General features: G+C 42.5%; 1 protein-coding gene across 2 annotated transcripts in view; it reads right to left on the bottom strand.

The window, feature by feature from the left end:
* DNAJC6 (DnaJ heat shock protein family (Hsp40) member C6) overlaps positions 1-19,133 on the bottom strand; it is a 150,864-nt gene extending 131,731 nt beyond the window's left edge. Inside the window, exon 1 of one of the 2 annotated variants that reach the window (XM_045477706.1) lies at positions 18,947-19,133. In XM_045477706.1, the coding sequence (XP_045333662.1) occupies positions 18,947-19,061 (115 nt within the window). In that variant the 5' untranslated portion in view covers positions 19,062-19,133. Of the gene's footprint in view, positions 1-8,637; positions 8,856-18,946 lie in introns of those variants that run through there. The other variant, XM_045477707.1, reaches the window with a different exon arrangement.
* Positions 19,134-19,540: the final 407 nt, after the last annotated feature.

Below are 19,540 nucleotides of genomic sequence, written 5' to 3'. Positions count from 1 at the left end.
GGTAGAAACAAATAGCAAAGAAAAAAAAAACAAAAAACAAAAAAACTAGAAACTCCACAGGTGCTTGGTAATGAAGAAGTACATTTCTAGGTGGGTGGAGGATGCGTGAAATAGGTGATGGGGATTAAGGAAGGCACTTCTGATGAGTACTGGGTGATGTATAGAATTGTTGAATCACTATATTGTACACCTGAAACCAATATAGCACTGTATGTTAACTAACTGGAATTAAGATAAATAAATGATTTTTTAAAAAAGAAGTACATTTCTACATGACCCTGTGTGTCAAAAAAAAAAAAAAACACAATGGAAATTAGAAAATATTTTAAACTTAAACAATATAAATTTAAATAATACAAAAATTATAAAATATTTTAAACTAAATGACAATAAAAACATAACAAAACTAACAGCATGCAGCTAAAGCTATTTAGAGAAAAACCAAAACACTTAAATGAAAATATTTTTTAGAAGAAAATTGATAATCAGAGATGTAAACCTCTATCTTAAGAAACTGGAAAAAATTTCAGAAAATTGGAATCAAAGAGTGTAAAAGTAAATAATAATGATACAAGTAAGAAATGAAATGGAAAACAAATTTATAATATAAAAGAACAACCAAATTAAAAATACTAGCTTTTTGCCAAGATAAATAAAATTCACAAAACCTTGGCCATATGCATCAAAAAAATGAGAATTACAAGTATAAAGAACAGAGAGATGGGAATGCAAGCTGGTGAAGCCACTCTGGAAAACAGTACAGAGGTTCCTCAAAAAACTAAAAATAGAACTACCCTACGACCCAGCAATTGCACTACTAGGAATTTATCCAAGGGATACAGGTGTGCTGTTTCGAAGGGACACATGCACCCCCATGTTTATAGCAGCACTATCAACAATAGCCTAAGTATGGAAAGAGCCCAAATGTCCATCAATGATGAATGGATAAAGAAGATGTGGTGTGTGTGTGTGTACGTATGTGTGTATGTGTGTGTATATATATATATATATATATATATATATATACACACACACACACATATACACACACATACACAATGTATATATATATATATATATACACACACACATACACAATGGAGTATTACTCGGCAATCAAAAAGAATGAGATCCTGCCATTTGCAACTACGTGGATGGAACTGGAGGGTATTACGCTAAGTGAAATTAGTCAGAGAAAGACAAAAATCATATGACTTCACTCATATGAGGACTTTAAGAGACAAAACAGATGAACATAAGGGAAGGGAAACAAAAAGAATATAAAAACAGGGAGGGGGACAAAACAGAAGAGACTCATAAATATGGAGAACAAACTGAGGGTTACAGGAGGGGTTGTGAGAGGGGGGATGGGATAAATGGGTAAAGGACACTAAGGAATCTACTCCTGAAATCATTGTTCCACTATATGCTAACTAATTTGGATGTAAATTTAAAAAAATAAAAAATAAAAATAAATAAAAAAAGAACAGAGAGAAATACTGACATCAACAAAAAAAATAGGAATAAACCACATAACCTACAAACATTAAGATCTTAAGAGGATATAAAGAAAGCCTTTTACCAATAAATTTGAAAATTCAGATAAAATGGACAAATTCCTAGAAAAACACAACTTACACAAAAAAGAAATAGAAAATCTGAATAAATATATATCTATTAAAATAAATGAATCCATATTTTAAAACCTTCCTACAACAAAATTTCCAGGCCCATATGGTTTCACCAGTAAATTCTTCCAGACATGTAAATAATAATACCATCTTACAAAACCGTTCCAGATAACAGAATAAAGAGGAAACATCTAACTTGTTTTATAAGGTCTGCAAAATCTTGATGTCCAAACCTGGCAAGGGGCCACAACAATAGAAAACTGCAGATTAATCTCTCTTGTGAACAAAAATATTCCTCAATAAAATATTAGCAAGTCAAATCCAGCAATATGAACAAAGGATAACATATCACAACTAAGCTGAGCAAAGTTAATTTAATACTCAAAAAAGAAATCAACATAGGGGCACCTGGGTGGCTCAGTCCATTGAGCATTAACTCTTGATTTTGGCTCAGGTCATGATCTCGAGGTTTGTGAGATAGAGCCCCAAGTCAGGCTCTGTGCTGATATCCTAGAGCCTGCTTGGGATTCTCTCTCTCCCTCTTTCTCTCTGCCCCTCCCCCATTCATGCTCGCTCTCTCTCTCTCTCTCTCTCTTCCTCTCTCTTTCTCTCTCTCTCTCAAAATAAATAAACAAAAAGCAGGTAATTCATACTAACAAATTAAAATAGTACAATCATATGATATCACAACACAAAAAACTTTCGATAAAATTCATGATAAAAATTTAGCATACTAAGAATAGAAGATAACTTTCCTAATCTGAATTTTAAAAATGCCCAAGTGGGACACCTGGGTGGCTCAGTCAGTTAAGCATCTGCCTTTGGCTCAAGTCACGATCTCACAGTTGGTGAGTTCGAGCCCCGCATTGGGCTCTGTGCTGACAGCTCAGAGCCTGGAGCCTGCTTTGGAATCTGTGTCTCCCTCTCTCTCTGCCACCATCCCCCCTCAAAAATAAACAAACAAAAAAAAAGTTCCTAGGTAAATCCTGCATCAAATATTGTATTTAAGTAATGGTCAAATATTGATAGCTTTTCCTCTGAGATGAGGAACAAAATAAGGATAATCACCATCACCACTTCTATTCAATATAGTGAGAGAGACCCTAGCTAGTGCGCTAATGCAAGTGATGAAAAGTCTAAGGATTGGAAAGGAAGATATAAAATTGTCATTATTCACAGAAATATAACTGCCTGTAAAAATCTAAAAACTATTAAAATTAATACGTGAATTAGGCAAGGCCACTGAAATAAGGTCAACAAATAAAAATCAGCTATATTTCTTAACAACAAGCAATAGAAAATAAAATTTTAAAATACCAGTTACAGTAGCATAAATAAAAGCAATTACCAGTGACATCATTTCTAAGAAGACTTATGACATCTATATCCCAGTATTTCTGCCATAAAGAGGGAAGTTTATGCTCAGCTCAATCCCATTGTGGTAGATTATTCTAATTTTTTTAAGGAACCAGAAATATAGAATTGAATATATAATCTTCAAAAGTTGTAATGTTGGCTCAAATTCTTTAAAATCATTGAGGTCAAAATAAAGTCATTTTATATAGTCTGAATAACACAAATATATGAAGATATAAAAATATTTTGTATTTCCCTGTGTAGTATCTCAAAATGAAACTGAAATTAAACAAAATTAAAAAATATATATAATACACAAAATTAAAAATATATATAATACGCCAACTATAATGTAAGAGAAGTAAAAGAAACGTTATTTACAATAAAACAGGGGCGCCTGGGTGGCTCAGTCGGTTAAGCGTCCAACTCTTAGTTTCAGCTCTGGTCATGTGAGCCCCACATCGGACTCCGTGCTGACAGTGCGGAGCCTGCTTGGGAGTCTCTCTCTGTCTCTCTCTCTGTCTGTCCCTTGCTCTCTGCCCCTCTGCCCCTCCCCCACTTGTGCACTCTCTCAAAAATAAATAAACTCAAAAAAAACCCCAAATGGGGGCACCTGGGTGGCTCGGTCGGTTAAGCATCCGACTTCGGCTCAGGTCATGATCTCACGGTCTGTGAGTTCGAGCCCCGCGTCGGGCTCTGTGCTGACAGCTCAGAGCCTGGAGCCTGTTTCAGATTCTGTGTCTCCCTCTCTCTCTGCCCCTCCCCTGTTCATGCTCTGTCTCTCTCTGTCTCAAAAATAAATAAACGTTAAAAAAAAAATTTTTTTTTTAAAAACCCAAATGGATTTCAATATGCAAATGCTCAAGCAGTACTATATTAGAATATATAATAACGCAGTCACACACATGTACTTTAGACTGAACGAGACAGGTGCGTTCTACTGGTTTCTCAAATACAAGCAGCATTGCTTTGGGTAAGTAGTTTTTCTGAACAAAATTAAGCATAATCTCTCCTCAATTTACACAGCATTTGTAATCCTGGAAATTTCAGTGTATATATATTTCAGAGTAAAACCAGTGCATGTTCTAGGCTTAGAAAAGTATAGAGGGTTTTCACTTACCTGTTCAGCAAAACATTCGAAAGTTGCACAGGACACAAGATAATTGGTCACTGAATGCAACAGTCCGGAACATTGCAGGACATCTACCACATTTCTGGTTTCTTCCCAATGAATGCTTCTAGAGCCCCTATTTATTTCCAGTGTGCCCCCCAGAAAGCAGTACTGTGCCCATTTGAAAACCACTGGTAGAGACCAGCCTTAAAACCCAGTTTTATCACATGCTAACCCTGAAAACTAAGAAATCAGTCAACCATTTACAGATCATCCCAGCCAACATATCATTTCTCCAACCTACCCAAGTCACAAGCAGCAATGACAAAAATCCCTGAAGGAATTTGAGTTTCCTCTAAAAGTATCAACAGAGTCATAGTGGTTAAGAAAAGTCACAACATTTTTTTATTTCCTTACACTTACTGTATTTGGATTATGGACTGAGGGGATGTACACCACAGTCTTCTTAATATTTAGCACCCAGAAGTCTAGGTCTGTCCATATTCAAACACTCAATCAGATTTTATAATAACTTTCACTGAAAAATCACATTCTTTCAAGAACTGCCACATAGACAATGCTCTAGACAATGCTCTACACCTGGTTTTACCACATTAAAATGTTATATATAACTTCATTTGCTCCAAAAATGTCATGCTTGTTATTCTGAGATAAAATATGGAAAAATAACAAAGTTCAAAAGAACTTTTTGCCCTAAACTCTTGGAGAAAAAAAATTTTTCCCAACCAAATTTTCAAACTCTCCCCTCCTATTCCTTCATATCACTACTTTTAAAACCTTGTTGCATAAAATACTCAGAGAACTTACTAAAAATAAAAGGGAAATTTCAAGCTGACTTGGAACACCTATTTTCCAAATAAACAATCCAGAAAATTAGTCAAAAGCCATCATTTTTCAAGGCTCTCCTATGCCTTTTTATAGTAAGTAAGTTAATTCTAATAATAGACGACGTTGAAAATTTTAGTAGTAAGTATGCAATTTCACCATGTGACTTATGCTCAAGCCCTTGACTACCACGTGTATGATTTGGGAGGTAAAATTATCTGGGTTTGAATCCTAAGTCTGCTACTTACTATGTGTCCCTCTACAAAATTCTTAATCCATTTCTTTACATGTACAATACCCCCTGCCTTACAGCGTTGTGACAATAAAGCACCTCACAGAGAGCTTTTCACATACTAGTTGTTCATCAAGTAGCAGCTATGGTTATTATTATTAATTAACTGTCAAGTTTGCCAATATCTACTTATTAATGCATTCAACTATTTTCTTCTTAGGTGCCTCATACATAATATTTTCTTTTGGCTTACAAACCATTTTGAGATATGCAGGGCAAATGTTATACAATACCTTTTGTATTTAAAAGCCTCACTGAACCGTCTTAAGACAAGATGTCCCAAAAGGAGAAGAAAGAAAGACATTTGTTAAATCCCAACTCCACATTTACTGAACATTAGTCATGTGAGGATAGCTTATAAAAATTCAGTTTCTGCCTACCAATACCTGGATAATTTATTTTCCCCTGACAATCTCTTCAGATTTTATCTGATTCTTTGTTTTCAGTCTTCTGAAATAATTCACAACATTGTAATAGTTTTTCTGTGGTATTTTCAGCAAAAACACTAATTTTTAGATATTTACGTTTCATATTCAGGTCACCAACTGGTACTCTGGAACCTAGAAATAGCTCTCATGGTCTGGTTACCATGGTCACACCTTTTCCTCACGACCCGGCACAGATGCCACGCACACGCACACGCACACACATGCACACACACGCGCGCATGCGCATGGCCACCTCACACTGTATACTCAGCTGGTCTCTGTCAACACACACCTATTTCCTGGCCCTGGAAAGAGTCTATGATCATTAATAAATTGGCTTGGAAGGGTCTTGGGAGACCTTAAAAAAACAATCATTCTGAACCTGTTGGGGATCTTAGAACTTTCTGAAAATCTGAGGAAAACTCTTGACGTTCTCCTCAAACATAAACAAAATGGACATGCATATAGAAGACTGCATTTCACAGACTCCCGGAAAACCACGTTAATACGCTGTGCTGTATTTCAGCGTTTCTAAAACTCTCGGCTGGGATTCACAGTAAGAAACAGACCTGATATCAAGGCAGCCCATACCTACATACATAAACAAGCACAGAATCTAAAACAAGTTTCAGAAAACAGTGTTTACCCTCACTGGGTGCAGTGGTGTCTGATACCTTCTGTGCTACGTCATCTTTCTAAAATGCTGCTGGAGACTCACTAGATTCTTTTCTTACACCCACAATCATAAGAGCAATGATCCAGTCTAACATTTCTTCATTTTAGAAATAAGGAAACTAAGATCCAAAGAAACAAAGGGTCTTGTCCTTGGTCACATTTAATAAGTTAGGTGGTACAAGCCCGAACCTAACTATCCTCAAAGCTCTTTCCAAAACAAAGGGAAACAAAAATTCTAAATACCACCTCCCCTCAAAAAGCAGCGAGAAACGTGAACCTTAAAACACACTGACACGCTGAGAAACTGAGTGTTAAAATTCCAAACCATGCTGAATATTAGCCTCATCCTGAGCGTCCAATTGAGGCAGTCTTAACTTTTCTAAAACATGAGCATGGCCTAGCATGACATGGCATATAAGCAATTTTTTTTTTTCTTTCCAAAAACCCTTTCTCTGGCCACTGACTGAAATCAACACAGGGGAAGCCAACACTCTCAAGTTCATTTGAAATACTTTAATTACATAGGCACAGGTTTTATTTGTTCACCAGAGGCTGGCTTAGGAAACGGCAGTGGAGAGGCCCTCTTTCCACTGGCCAGGCCCATGCTTACATAGCTCTTTTCCCTCACCTATGGCTGCTTAATTAAAATTTGAACATCAAAACCACACAGATCAATACATGGATGTGAATGATCCAGAGCCTATTAGATGTTGATAACTACCAACATCAGCTACCCCTGGCTCTTTTAAAGCTTCACTACAGAAAGTAGCATTGCTTGGAGACTTCATTATAGTTTAGTGGATTAAAATGCCAGTCTCCTCACTGGCCTCAGGCTGTTTATGGCTTTTTTTTTTTTTTTTTTTTTTCCTTTTCATTTTTTGGTGTGTAATAAACATCACTGGCCACCACACGGTAAGAATCTTGTAACAAGCCAGAGAGCAGCTGGGAACTGGTCTGGGGAAGCCCAAGCCGGGCGGCCCTACGTACAGGAAGGAAAAGGCTGGGGGCATGTGTCGTCTCCCCCGTCACCCAAACAACTTCGCGTGGGAGAGAGACCCAGTGGAAGCAAGTAACCTCCCCGGGGCGCGGCATGCCAGACTCCACCTGCGCACCCCAGCCCGGGTGCCCAAGGGCAAAATGCTGGGGCCTCCTTAACGCAGAGCGCACAGGGAAAACAGGGTAGGGTGCTAACTGCTGCGCAGTGGCTCCGGTGCGAGCAAACCGACAGCCCGCGGGGGGGGCAAAGGGAGACCGGCAAACCCTAAAATTAGCGCTCGGGAAGCAGGGGTTGGGTACGGTGGCGCGGAGATGGCGTCCTCTGCTGCGGCGGCTTCCCAGGAGCTTTCCTGGAAGGGAGGCGGGGGGAAGGGGGGTGTGCTTCCCCAGGAGCCTGGCCCCTCTGAGCCTTCCACCGGCACCCGGACAAGGAGCAGGAGCAACGCAGCATGAAGGAAGGGCTCCCTCCGGGAACAGGGTCTGGGAACACGTGGAGTCTCCGGAGACCTTGGGGTCTATCGCTCCTCCCCCAACTGCGGCAGAAAATTTAAGGAGCCTCGGAATTTAAAACATCAGAATCCTCCAGAATCCCTGTTGTTGAACTAAAAAATTGGTTGGCTCATTTTAGTGAGCCCTGCCCTTCCCTGAGTTTTCATTTAAATCCTTTTCTCTCTCCCTCCATGGCTCAGACAGAAATAGAGTGAAGGGCTGGAGGGTAGGGGGTAAGGTACCAGGGACGTCTCTAGGCTGGAGGCTGGAGGGGTGGGGGTAGTTTGCATCCGAATATCTCTGCAAGATAAACAGTTCTGAAGGTCAATGATGGCTCTCCGTTGGGTCCTCCCTAAAGGATTGACGTTAAGGAATTATCTGTCAATGTTTTTCTTGTGAACCCAAACTGCAGAAGTCCGAAGTATTTCAGATATTCCAATTGCAATAATGCATCGAAAGCCTACATATTAATTAACTATTGTGAACTCTCCCAAAATAAAATTGTCAAAATCCTGGGAGCTATTATAAGAAAATCTGTGAAATGGAAGTATCTGTAACCCAGCCAGGATTAAATGAAGAATGCAAAAATATTGTTCTATTTGGTAGCACAAATATGGAAAACTGAATGACACAATATTTGGAAACTAAAAGCCAGTCATTAAAAAAAAAGTCATGTTTATTATATAACTAGAATTTTAAACTAACATATACACAGTAATTTATAGTCAGCCATTAATACAAACTAAATATATCTGTGGAGTGACATCTCATCCCTAGCATCTTTTAGCCTCCCCTCTGCAGTTGACCCCTTACCTTTATTTTCAGAATCTTTCATTCTCTCTTTCCTCCCTCTGCTGCAAATGAGCAGGAAAGTCGGGCTGGTTCTCCAAACCTGACTTTTGATTTGTCATTCACAGAAAGTCAGCGATCTCAGGGGCGAAGTCCCTCAACGGAAGAGCACCCGAGCTCTGATAATTGCATGCAAGTCAGTGTGCGGGGTGATAATTTTGCTTATGCTGGAGCTGAAAGGATGGGGATGAAGGCCGACGTAAACACAAATTCCAAAACATGGCATGGAACTGGATCTGGAGTCTAGGCTTGCCTTTCCTTCTCTAAGGTTAGGGAACCAACTGCTTAGTGCCTCCTCGGCTCTCTAGAGACTTGGTTCCGGTTGAAAGGTGAATGTCTGTGCCATGTGCCATGTGCCCAGCGTATTCTCAAACAGAGACCTTAATTTTGGAGGGAATTAAGAGACCTGTGCTTTCTCTTTCATATTCATTCATTCAACAAATATTTCTTTCACCTCTCTGTGGACCAGGCCTTATGCTAGGTAGTGAGGATACAACAGTGAAGGGGACCAGTCCCTGTCCTCAAGCTGCCCACAGGCTGTTACAGTACAGAGACCTACAGTGTAGTATGGTGACCTGTGTCTGCTGCATGGACACGTATTATTGAACCCAGTTTATCCAGGTGTAAGTTGATTCTTAAAGCTGAGCCAGAAATGGGGATGAGACCATAAAAGCCCTCTCTTAGAGACCAAGGAAGATTCAAGCAAATCTTTCAATCATCCAATTCAATCATTACATAGCTAGGATTCATTCCTTCATTTCTTCGTTCAACAAATGTTTATTTGTGCCAGGTAGAATTCCATCTGTTAGGGATTCAAGAGTACCGAAAACAGACCAAATCCTGCTCATAGCTGTTACATTTTGGTGGGGGTATTCAAACAGACACTAAACAAACAAATATAAACATATAATAAATAAAAATAAATGCCATGAGGAAAAATGAAGCATGGTAATGAAGTAACACACATGCCATTTTAGACAGGGTGGCTAGAGGAGGTATTTATTTTATGAAACATGGGTCAGTGTCATCATAGTCCCTTTGGAACATCTTCATTCAGACATTGTCCTTTTTTTTTCTTTAACGTTTATTTCTTTTTGAGAGAGAGAGAGAGGGACAGAGTGTGAGCAGGGGAGGGGCAGAGAGAGAGGTAGACACAGAATCTGAAGCAGGCTCAGACCTGCTTCAGTGGGACCGTGAGATAATGACCTGAGCTGACCTCCTCTGCCGTAGTTGCTCTGTAGGTGATGGGTAGTGGTTATTCCCCACTATAGATCAGTCAGCTGATCTCCAAAAACATTAACTGACCCAATTCAGGACCTCACTAAGTTGTGAGTAGAGCAATAACAAGAAATACACCTACCTGTTGCTCTCATCCCCAGAAATTGCTGGGTGAAACACAATATTGACGTGGAAAATTTGCTGGAGCAGGAGTCAAGATAACAGAGTTGAAGACCTGTCTCCACACTATTAACTGAGTGGTGTAGGGTAGGTGACAACCTGTCTGGCACCAGTTTCCTCATCTGTAAAGTAGGGCTAATCATATGTGTCCTGTGTGTGTGCAAGGCTTTTCAGAAGATCAAAAGGGAGAACAGATGTGGTACTTGGTACACTAAGTCCTATACAAAAGCAAGGTATAATTAGCAACATACTTGGGCTAAGAGAACTAACTGCTAGTGTTCATCTGGTCATTGTAGCCCAAGAGTCAAACATAGCTGCAGAGTAAAAACCTGTCCTGGCCACTAGGGGTCCTGGAGTTGATTTCTAGCTACCACACTGTAAAGACTCCTTGAAAGTTTGGGGAAATTTTTAGTATTTGGTTTTTGCTCCCATCTTTCCTTGGCAGTGAATAATACCTTTATGCTCCTCTTTGACAAGTTAAGACCAGAGAGGAAAATCTGCCTTCACTGGAACTCCTTGCTGGCCACCAAATGAACCATGTTGGTGCACTGACCACGTAAAAGAAACGGGCAACTCCATTGCCAAGGACCAAGTCCAGGACAGCCAAAATGTGCCCAGTTAGGAGCACTTTAGGGCCAGAGAGGGGAGACAAGAAGTAGGTGGTGAGAGGCCACCATTTGTGCACTCTTTCATTCAATAAATAGTCATTGTGCCAGGCACTGCCCTGAACACTGGGAATGAATGACACAGCTGCTGAGCAAAGCATTCTGTCCTCAAGAAGCTTGTGGCTTCAGGGCAAGAGGTTTCTACAAGGTATGCTGATTTAGTGATTAAGCAGAGGAATGCCAACGCCTGCCTGCCTGGGTTTCAATAGAAGGGCAGGGGCCATAATGCAGGAGAGATGGTTCAAACATGGGCTCTGTCATTTACTGGCCCCTAAAGTAAGCCAGGACACTTTCCTACACCTCTCTCTGTCTACATTTCCTGATCTGTAAGATGCAGATAATAATGGAACCTATCTCCTAGGGTTGGGTGAGGCTGAAAAGAGTTTATTTATATGTATATGTGTATATATATATATATATATATATATACACACACACATATATATACACACACATATACACACACACACACACACACACACACACACACATATATATATGTATATGTATAAAGTACATGGCACAGAGCCTGACACATAAAGTGAGGGCTCCATAAATGCCATTAGACTAATATTACTACCTTGTGACCTGGGTCAAATTTACCCCTCTGCGCCTGATGCAGAAAATAATAACTAGCTTGTAGGGCTACTGTGAGAGTTACACATCAGAAAGAATATAAAGGCCTTGGCATAAAGGCCTTTGTTCCCTCCAGGGGGTGAGCTTTAATCAAGTAGGCTTCCCAGGAAAAAACACAAGGAAGTGAAAAAAGGGCTGCCATTTATATTAAAAAGGAAGCAATGTTTTCCAAGAGTGTGGTCATTTCTAGGGTACCTAACATTTTACCCAATATTGAATTTTGAAAAGTTTCAGGGACACCTGGGTGCCTCAGTCAGGCGTCTGACTTGGGCTCAGGTCATGATCTCACGGTTTGTGCGTTCAAGCCCTGCATCCAGCTCTGTGCTGACAGCTGGGAGCCTGGAGCCTGCTTCAGATTCTGTGTCTCCCTCTCTCTCTGCCCCTCTCTCACTCACACTCTGTTTCTCTCTGTCTCAAAAATAAATAAACATTAAAAAAATTTTTTTTAAGTTTCAAACATACAAAAAAGTTGGAAGCATTGCATGATGCATTTTGTTCTATTTGCTTTATCACGTATCTGTTCATCTCTCTATCCATCCTTAATTGAATTAAAAGAAAATTAAGTGGAAGTTCAAAGTTCAAAGTCCTTTTCAAAGGCTCTTTTTGAGCCTTTATTTTCCCCTCCTGCTACAATATTTATAGAAGCCTTAGACCTCTGATTCTGGGGCCAGTCCAAGCAGGGTCAGGCGAATTCTCAGAAGCCTTGTCCTACCCCACAGTAAACCCCAAGGTCCCACCCAGACAAGAATGGGCTCAAGCCTTGGAGCTTTCCAAAATAAAGCAATGTCTCTGACAGACCCCACACTTTAAATAAGCTGGTACCAAGGAGCACTGTAAACAGCCATTAATGGAAACGATCCCCTATCTCAATAACTGGATTTAGCGAAAGCTCAGACAGGCTCCACTGGCCACCAAGTCCTTTCACAGCTCTGCACAGGCCTTGTCTTGGTTGATGCCACTTCTGAGTCACCAGACCAGTGACTCATGCCCAGTAAGGGAGGCCATCTTGAGAGCAAGACCAAATGGAATTTTCAAGAACAATGAGTGAAACCCTGAACTGAACAAGAATAAGGCTTTTTATTGTCCCTTTCAAACAAAAGCGAAAGAGAAAATGTGGCTGTTAATATTGTGGGTTCAACTTCCTAGCTGTAAATTTTACTCTGACGAAAAACTGAGCAAAAAAGATCTTTTACGTTCTCTTGGAAATTTGAGAGCAAAAGAGACTTGAAGCTTATGTTCCAAATTAGGCAGACCTAATGACCTTTCAATGACTTGCCCCGACCCTCTTCTAGCTTAGTCATCCATTCCCAAAACATGCTGAGGTGGTGATGGCAGGCACTGCCACATTCAATCTTCCTCCATCCAGCCAAGCCCCTGTATGGTTTGCTCAGAGCATCTGTCTGGCCATAAAGGAGGTGAAACAGAGAGAGAAAAATTGCTGACTGGGGGTGGAGGAAGGTTTGTGATGAGGGTCACCACAGAGGAGGGCAGCATGACTGTAAGAAAAGCTAGGTAGGTGGCATGAAGCCAAGCTACAAGACAACGAAGAAGGAACTGCTACTTGGAACACCAGCTCTGTCCCAGGCACTCTTCTTAACATCATCTTCATACGTTTATTGGGAATTTATTTGCCAAGCATTGTGTTTAAAGCAAAGACTTTCACAGAACACTGCCTGGCTTTGCATCCCAGTGCATAACTTTGGAAACGTTACTTAACCTCTCTGTGCTTCAATTTTCTCATCTGTAAAACAGAGGTGGTAAAAGAAGGTTACCATCAAAATTAAATAACATAAAAATAAGCACAGGTTTTGAACAGTGGCTGGCACACAGCAAGCAGTGCAGTTGTGTTAACACTTGCCGTTCCATCTTTTTTAGAGGAGAAAAAAGTGAGGCAGAAATGAAAAGTGACTTGCCAAAGGATACATAACTAAAAAGAAGTGCAGCTAGGATACTTTTTTCTCAAAACAACATTGTGAGGGAGGTGATACCATCTTCCTTTTATGGATGAGAGTTTGCAAGCCCAAGAGAGGCCCAGTAACTTGGTCATGCTGGAAGTTACTCATGGCAAATGGGAGAGTTAACATTTAGAACCCACATTTGCTGACTTTAAAGCCTTTGCAGATCCCACCGGGCCAGAGTTTCTCAAACTTTAGCATACATCAAAATTACTGCAAGCCTTGTTAAAACAGATCTCTAGGGGCGCCTGGGTGGCTCAGTTGGTTAAGTGTCCCACTTCAGCTCAGGTCATGATCTCACAGCTTGTGAGTTCAAGCCCCTGGTCAGGCTTTGTGCTCACAGCTCAGAGCCTGGAGCCTGCTTCAGATTTTGTGTTTCCGTCTCTCTCCAACCCACCTCCCGCTTGCACTCTGTCTCTCAAAAATGAATAAACTTTAAAAAAAACAACTTTAAAACATATTGCTAGACCCTCCTTCTGGTTTCTCATTTGGTAGCTCTGAGGTGGGAGCCAACAATTTGCATTTTTAACAAGTTCCAGGAGATGTTGATGCTGCTACTCTGGAGACCACGCTTGGATAACCACTGTTCAACAATCATGCACCTGTATGCAGAACAGATGCTAGGGGGAGAAAGAGAGCCTAAAGATCACAGGTCAGTGAGTCTTTTCCACTCTGTCACAGTGTTGATTACTTCACAGAGCCTAGCAAATATCCTCATATTTACATAGACCTTTCATATTTATGATCCCATTTGATCTTTCCAATTATCCCTAGGTAGTAATCATTATCTCCACTCAATGTGACTTTTTTAGGGGCATATGGCTAGAAAATGGCAGTGAGGAATTTAACTGAAGATCACCTGTCCTCCTCTCCAAGTAACTTGTCCTGGAAAGCACATATGCTGACAGAGACTGGCTATAGTTCCAATCTCTGTCTTTCCTGGGGAAGACTGCAGCTCAGGAAAGGGCTCTTTGCCCCACCAAGGCTTGGGGGGAGGTAATTTCTGGTGGGAGAAACTCAGAGCCAGTTTTCTTCCATTATTTCAAGGTCTACTTCTTAAAAAATACTTTCACCAACTATTCACTTCCTTCTCTGTAACCTAAAAGTTTTGATATTTGCCTAAAATGTAGTTCTTTTAGAAAGGCTGGAAGCATTTGGAGGGTTAATTTCCATTGGAAACAGCTTCTTCATATTCCCATTAGGAAAAGCTTGAATGCTTAGGTATATTTTTTAAAGTTGTTTGGACATATAAGCCAACAAATGATTAATATCCAGAGTATTTACTTATTTTTTTAATGTTTATTTATTTATTTTGAGAGAGAGTGTGGGGAGTGGGGAGGAGAGAAAGAGGGAGAATCCCAAGCAGGTTCTGTACCATCAGCACAGAGCCTGACGTGGGGCTCGAACTCACAAACCATAAGATTGTGATCTGAGCTGAAACCAAGAGTCAGATGCCTAACCGACTGAGCCACCCAGGTGCACCAGTATCCAGACTATTTAAAGAACTGTAAGTGAATAAGAAAAAGACAAACCATCAAGTTAAAAAAAAAAAAAATGGGAGGGGTGCCTGGGTGGCTCAGTCCGTTAAGCATCCGACTTCGGCTCAGGTCATGATCTCAAAGTCCATGAGTTCGAACCCTGCGTTGGGCTCTGTGCTGACAGCTCAAAGCCTGGAGCCTGCTTCAGATTCTGTGTCTCCCTCTCTTTGCCCCCTCCCTGCTCGTGCTTGGTATGTGTCTCTCTCTCAAAAATAAATAAACATTAAAAAAAACTTTTTAATAAAAAAAATGGGAAAAGAGATGAATAGGCCTTATTCACACATAGCCAATATTCATGTGAAAAGATCTTCACTTCATTATTTGTCAAGGAAATTTAATATAAAACAACAGTGCAGCACCATGTCACATTCATGAAATGGGCAAGCATTAAAAAGTCTGACAGGATGTAAGGAATCAAGAATCGTACACACTCCTGGTAGGAACGAGATTAGCACATGTGTATGGAGATCAGCTATCTTTCCAAATTAAAAAAGCATATACTTCTAACCCAGTAATTGTCCTTCTAGGTATTTATCCTACTTACAGTCACAAATGATCATATGGTAAATTTCAGGTGCATTCTCTTTGGATATACCTCCATATCCGAAAGGATCTTTTCATTAAAAACACAATTTATTGAATATCTGCTGCATTCAGGACACAGTGTTGGGCTGAAAAGATGCCAAGAGTCCCCCAAAGCTAAACTACTTCTCACTTGCAACCCTGGTGGAATAAAAAAAGGGTGGTGTGGAAGACCTCCTGGTTAGTACAGAAGGAACAGCTGCCCCTAACGAGCTTCCAGCCATGTTTTATTCCCACAGGTTACTGAGCTCTCCAGCCTCGTGACTAACCATCGTTGGGATGTGATTGTATGGTAGACTATCTGAACTAATGTTAATAAAAATAATAACTACCACCTTGTGAGCTGTGTCCCAGGCACTTTATATACATTAACTCATTTGATCATCACCGTAACTTATGACATAGGAATTACCATCTCTCTTTTGTTTATGTTTATATCATCTCTATTTTATTTACATATGTGATACATGACTGAGTTTTGGAAAGATTTAGCACCTTGCCCAAGATCATATGGCTTATTACTGTGCCACTTACTGATGGCAGATTCAAATCAGAGTCTGGCACCAAAGTATATGATTCTAGATGCCCAAATTGGTGGCTATCAATTATGAAATGATGCCGCATCATTATGAGAAATTCAGACCACCTTTAAAAAAGATATCAAATAAAATTGGGACATGGATTTCTTTCATTGTAAGATATTTATTGATTTTACTTCTCTGCATTTTCGTGGAGGGAGATGTGGCAGAAAGAACGTATGGGCAGTCAGGCCTGACTCTGCCACTCACCAGCCATATGGCCTCCCACAAGTCACTGTCTCTTGGTTCACCTTCTCATCTATAAAATGGGGGAAATAAACACCATCTGCCCTCCCTCCTTCCAGGGTGCTGTCAAAATGAAACAAGATCTTATAGTTGACCTATTCTATAAGCTGTAAAGTATATAATGTAAGACATTACAATGGTTGTAGAGGAGAGGGGGAAATAGAGAAATATAGTGATCGACCAAGATCTTACTTAAGAAAAAAGAGGTATGGCATGGCAATGATGCCCAAAAAGCCATGGGTGAACTCTAGGACAGAAACAAAGAAGAGAGAACAGCACAGCTATGTACACAGTATAGACCTCGCTTTAAAAGCCATAGAACTAGAGGGGCAGCTGGGTGGCTCAGTCGGTTGAGCACCGACTTGGGCTCAGGTCATGATCTCACAGTTGGGTTAGTGAGCTTGAGCCCTGCAGGGATTCTCTGCTGTCAGTGTGGAGCACACCTGGGATCCTCTGTCCCGCTCTCTCTCTGCCCCTCCCCTGCTGGTGCTCTCTATCTCAGAAAAATAAACATTAAAAAAAAAAAAAACTATAGAACTAGAAAACTTATTCTAATCCATTTTACTACAGTGGGAAAGTCCATTTAGTCCTCTTTCGTAAACGTTCACACAACACCTGGAATTACACTCTGCATATAATTATCACTCAAGGAATACTTGTTGCAATGACCCTTCACTTGGACTCCTCAGGCAAACTAAAGAAAAGGGGTGGTCAGCCTTCAGGCCTATGAAGTTTCAACAACAGTTCAATGGCAGTGTGGAAGGAATTTAATTGTGCATTGACTAAAAGTAATAACCCATTCTTTGAAAGCCAGCAAGATGACCATACCAAGCCAGTGTTGCTCTAACGACCGACAACAGAAAAGCTTGTCTTCTAATGCAATAAATAAATATTTAAAAGACAATTCTTGCTCTTCAACCAATTTAGCTTCAGAATGTTTACTGTGTGCCAGCACTTTACAATGATTAACACATTCAGCTCATCAATTCATTTAATCTTCAAAACAATCCTGCAGTGGAGATGGGTGGGGTGACCACTGTATCTATGACAGGGCCCTGGTGCAATGTAGTTTCTGCCCTGGGTCAGGTCGGCCATTTTAGAAATCAAGACATGTCAGTCTCTCAGAAAAAGAATCCTCAGATGATGGAAACAGAAAGAACAAGACAGAACCTACCCCCCCCCACCTCCCCCCCCCCCACACACTCACTCACACACACACACACACACACACCACACACACACACACACTCACACACATACTAGCAAACAGGTATCTAGAAGGTACCAAGCCCGGACTTAGCCTGGTAGGGGATATAAAGATGAAGTAGATGAGAGCCTGCCCACGTGGAATCTAAAATACCAGATGAACAGTGACAGATGCCGTAGAGGTGAGGACATACTAAAAGAAGAGGTTACAGGTGGCAGAAACCTGAGGAAGGCCTTCACAGAGAAAATGGCATTTGCGCACCCCTAATGGACAGGCGGGCTGAGGGAATAAGGCATGGATGGCCATTACAAACACGCACAAGGCAGCGAGCTAGCAGATCAGGTCATGTCCCGGCTTAGAACGCTTCAGTAGCTTCCCAGCTCACTTTAGAAAGAAAAACCAAGCTCCTCCTCATGTCCTACCCAGACCCTGATCCAGGTCCTGCCTCCCTCACCTTCCCCTTGCTAGGCTCAGGCACACTGGGAATGTTCCCACTTGTATTTCTCTCTGGCAGGAACACTCTCCCCAGGCTCCATGCTGGAGTAACTCCTACTCAGTCTTCAGGTCTCCGCTTAAATCATGTTGCCTCAGAGAGGTCTTCCCTGTCCATCCTTTGGCTGTGTAAGCCAGGGCGCCTCTGCCTTTTTCCCTCTCCCAGCAGACTGTGGGATTCCTTCCCAGCACACACAGCAATTGGTAATGGGGATGTTAAGCCGTTTTAGGTGTGTCATGTCTGTTTCCCCCTCTAGAAGTAGTGCCAAGAGCTGGGCCTTGCCTACCTTGTTCATTCCAGGCCCTGGCACACGGCAAGAGCGCAATAAAAACTGTGGCCACAATGAATGGAGTGCATCGGTGATTGAATAAATGTGAGTTAAGGCCCTCGTGGGGACAGGGTGGAATGCGTTTGGGAAGTAGTTTCTTAGGAGTAGAGCTCAGGCGGTAACAGGGAATCACCGCAGACAGGTTGGAAAGGGGGTGGGTCTAGATGGAGAAGACCTTGAAGGTAGCCTTGGGTCCGGATTCATTCCCCCAAAAGGCTACTGCATTGCAGGCACCCGGCCAGGTGTCGGGCGAGACACAAACCTGAGTAAACCGTGTCCCCAAGGCACCCTGAATTCCTTCTGTCCAGGGTCAAACGCACACACAGGGGCTTCTGCGGGAAACAAGCTGCAACCACCCGGCCCAACAACAGATGCCTAAGGGGCCAAGGGGTGGAGGGAGAGAGGGGACAGTGCCAGACCGGCCCCCGCACTTCGGCGAGCAGCCCCGGGAAAGCTGGGGGCGGGGGGTGGTCTTGTCACAGGGGCCGAGGGTCATCCTGGCCGCGCCGCCCCGGTCCTGAGGTCCCAGGGGCGGAGAGGTGGGCGCGAGCCGCCGCCTACGGCTGCGGGAGCCACCGCGGCCCCCCTGCAGTCGAGGCCGCGCCGGCCGCGCGCGGTAACAGGTCCCCCGGCAGGACCACACTCACCCTGCGCCGCCTTGGGAGCCGAGCGCGTCCTCCACAGCCGCCGGGTCGCCTTCCACGGCCGCAGCGAAGAAAACAGCCTCCGGCTCTTCTTGCCGCCCTTCTCAGTTGCTCCCATCTGTGCGCCCGCGCCCCTCCCCCGCTGCCGCCGCCGCCGCCCAAGGGTGGCCTAGCGCTGCCCCCGCCGCCGCGCTTCTGCAGGTGCCGGGCGGTCGCCGGGGTGGACGCGGCCGCCGGGGGAGGAGCTTGCGGCCGGGTGGGGATGGGGGGGGGGGGGCGGCGCCTTGCGCCCAGCCTGCGGGGTGCGGCGGCCCGACGCGCGGACGCTGCTTCGAGACGCCCCCCAGGGAAGCCCGGAGCGCCCGGCGGCTTTGCAGGTGAACGCTTTAGTTCCCCCGTCCTTCATTCAAGAGACGTCGATGGAGTGCCAGGTCCCGCGAGGCATCATTCCTTAACACCGGAACCCCCGGGGAGGTGCACTGATTTTATCCCCAAATTGCAAATGATCAAATTGAAGCTCGCGGAGGTTATAAGTCGTCCGCCCAGAGGTAAATGGTGACGTTTCCCAAGTTCTGGGCTCTAGCTGTATTTTTTCAT

Source organism: Leopardus geoffroyi, chromosome C1 (assembly GCF_018350155.1).
Source record: "Leopardus geoffroyi isolate Oge1 chromosome C1, O.geoffroyi_Oge1_pat1.0, whole genome shotgun sequence".
In the NCBI taxonomy this organism is placed as follows: domain Eukaryota; kingdom Metazoa; phylum Chordata; class Mammalia; order Carnivora; family Felidae; genus Leopardus; species Leopardus geoffroyi.
The sequence above is the reverse complement of the archived record's forward strand: the minus strand, read 5'-3'. Positions and strand labels throughout refer to the sequence as shown.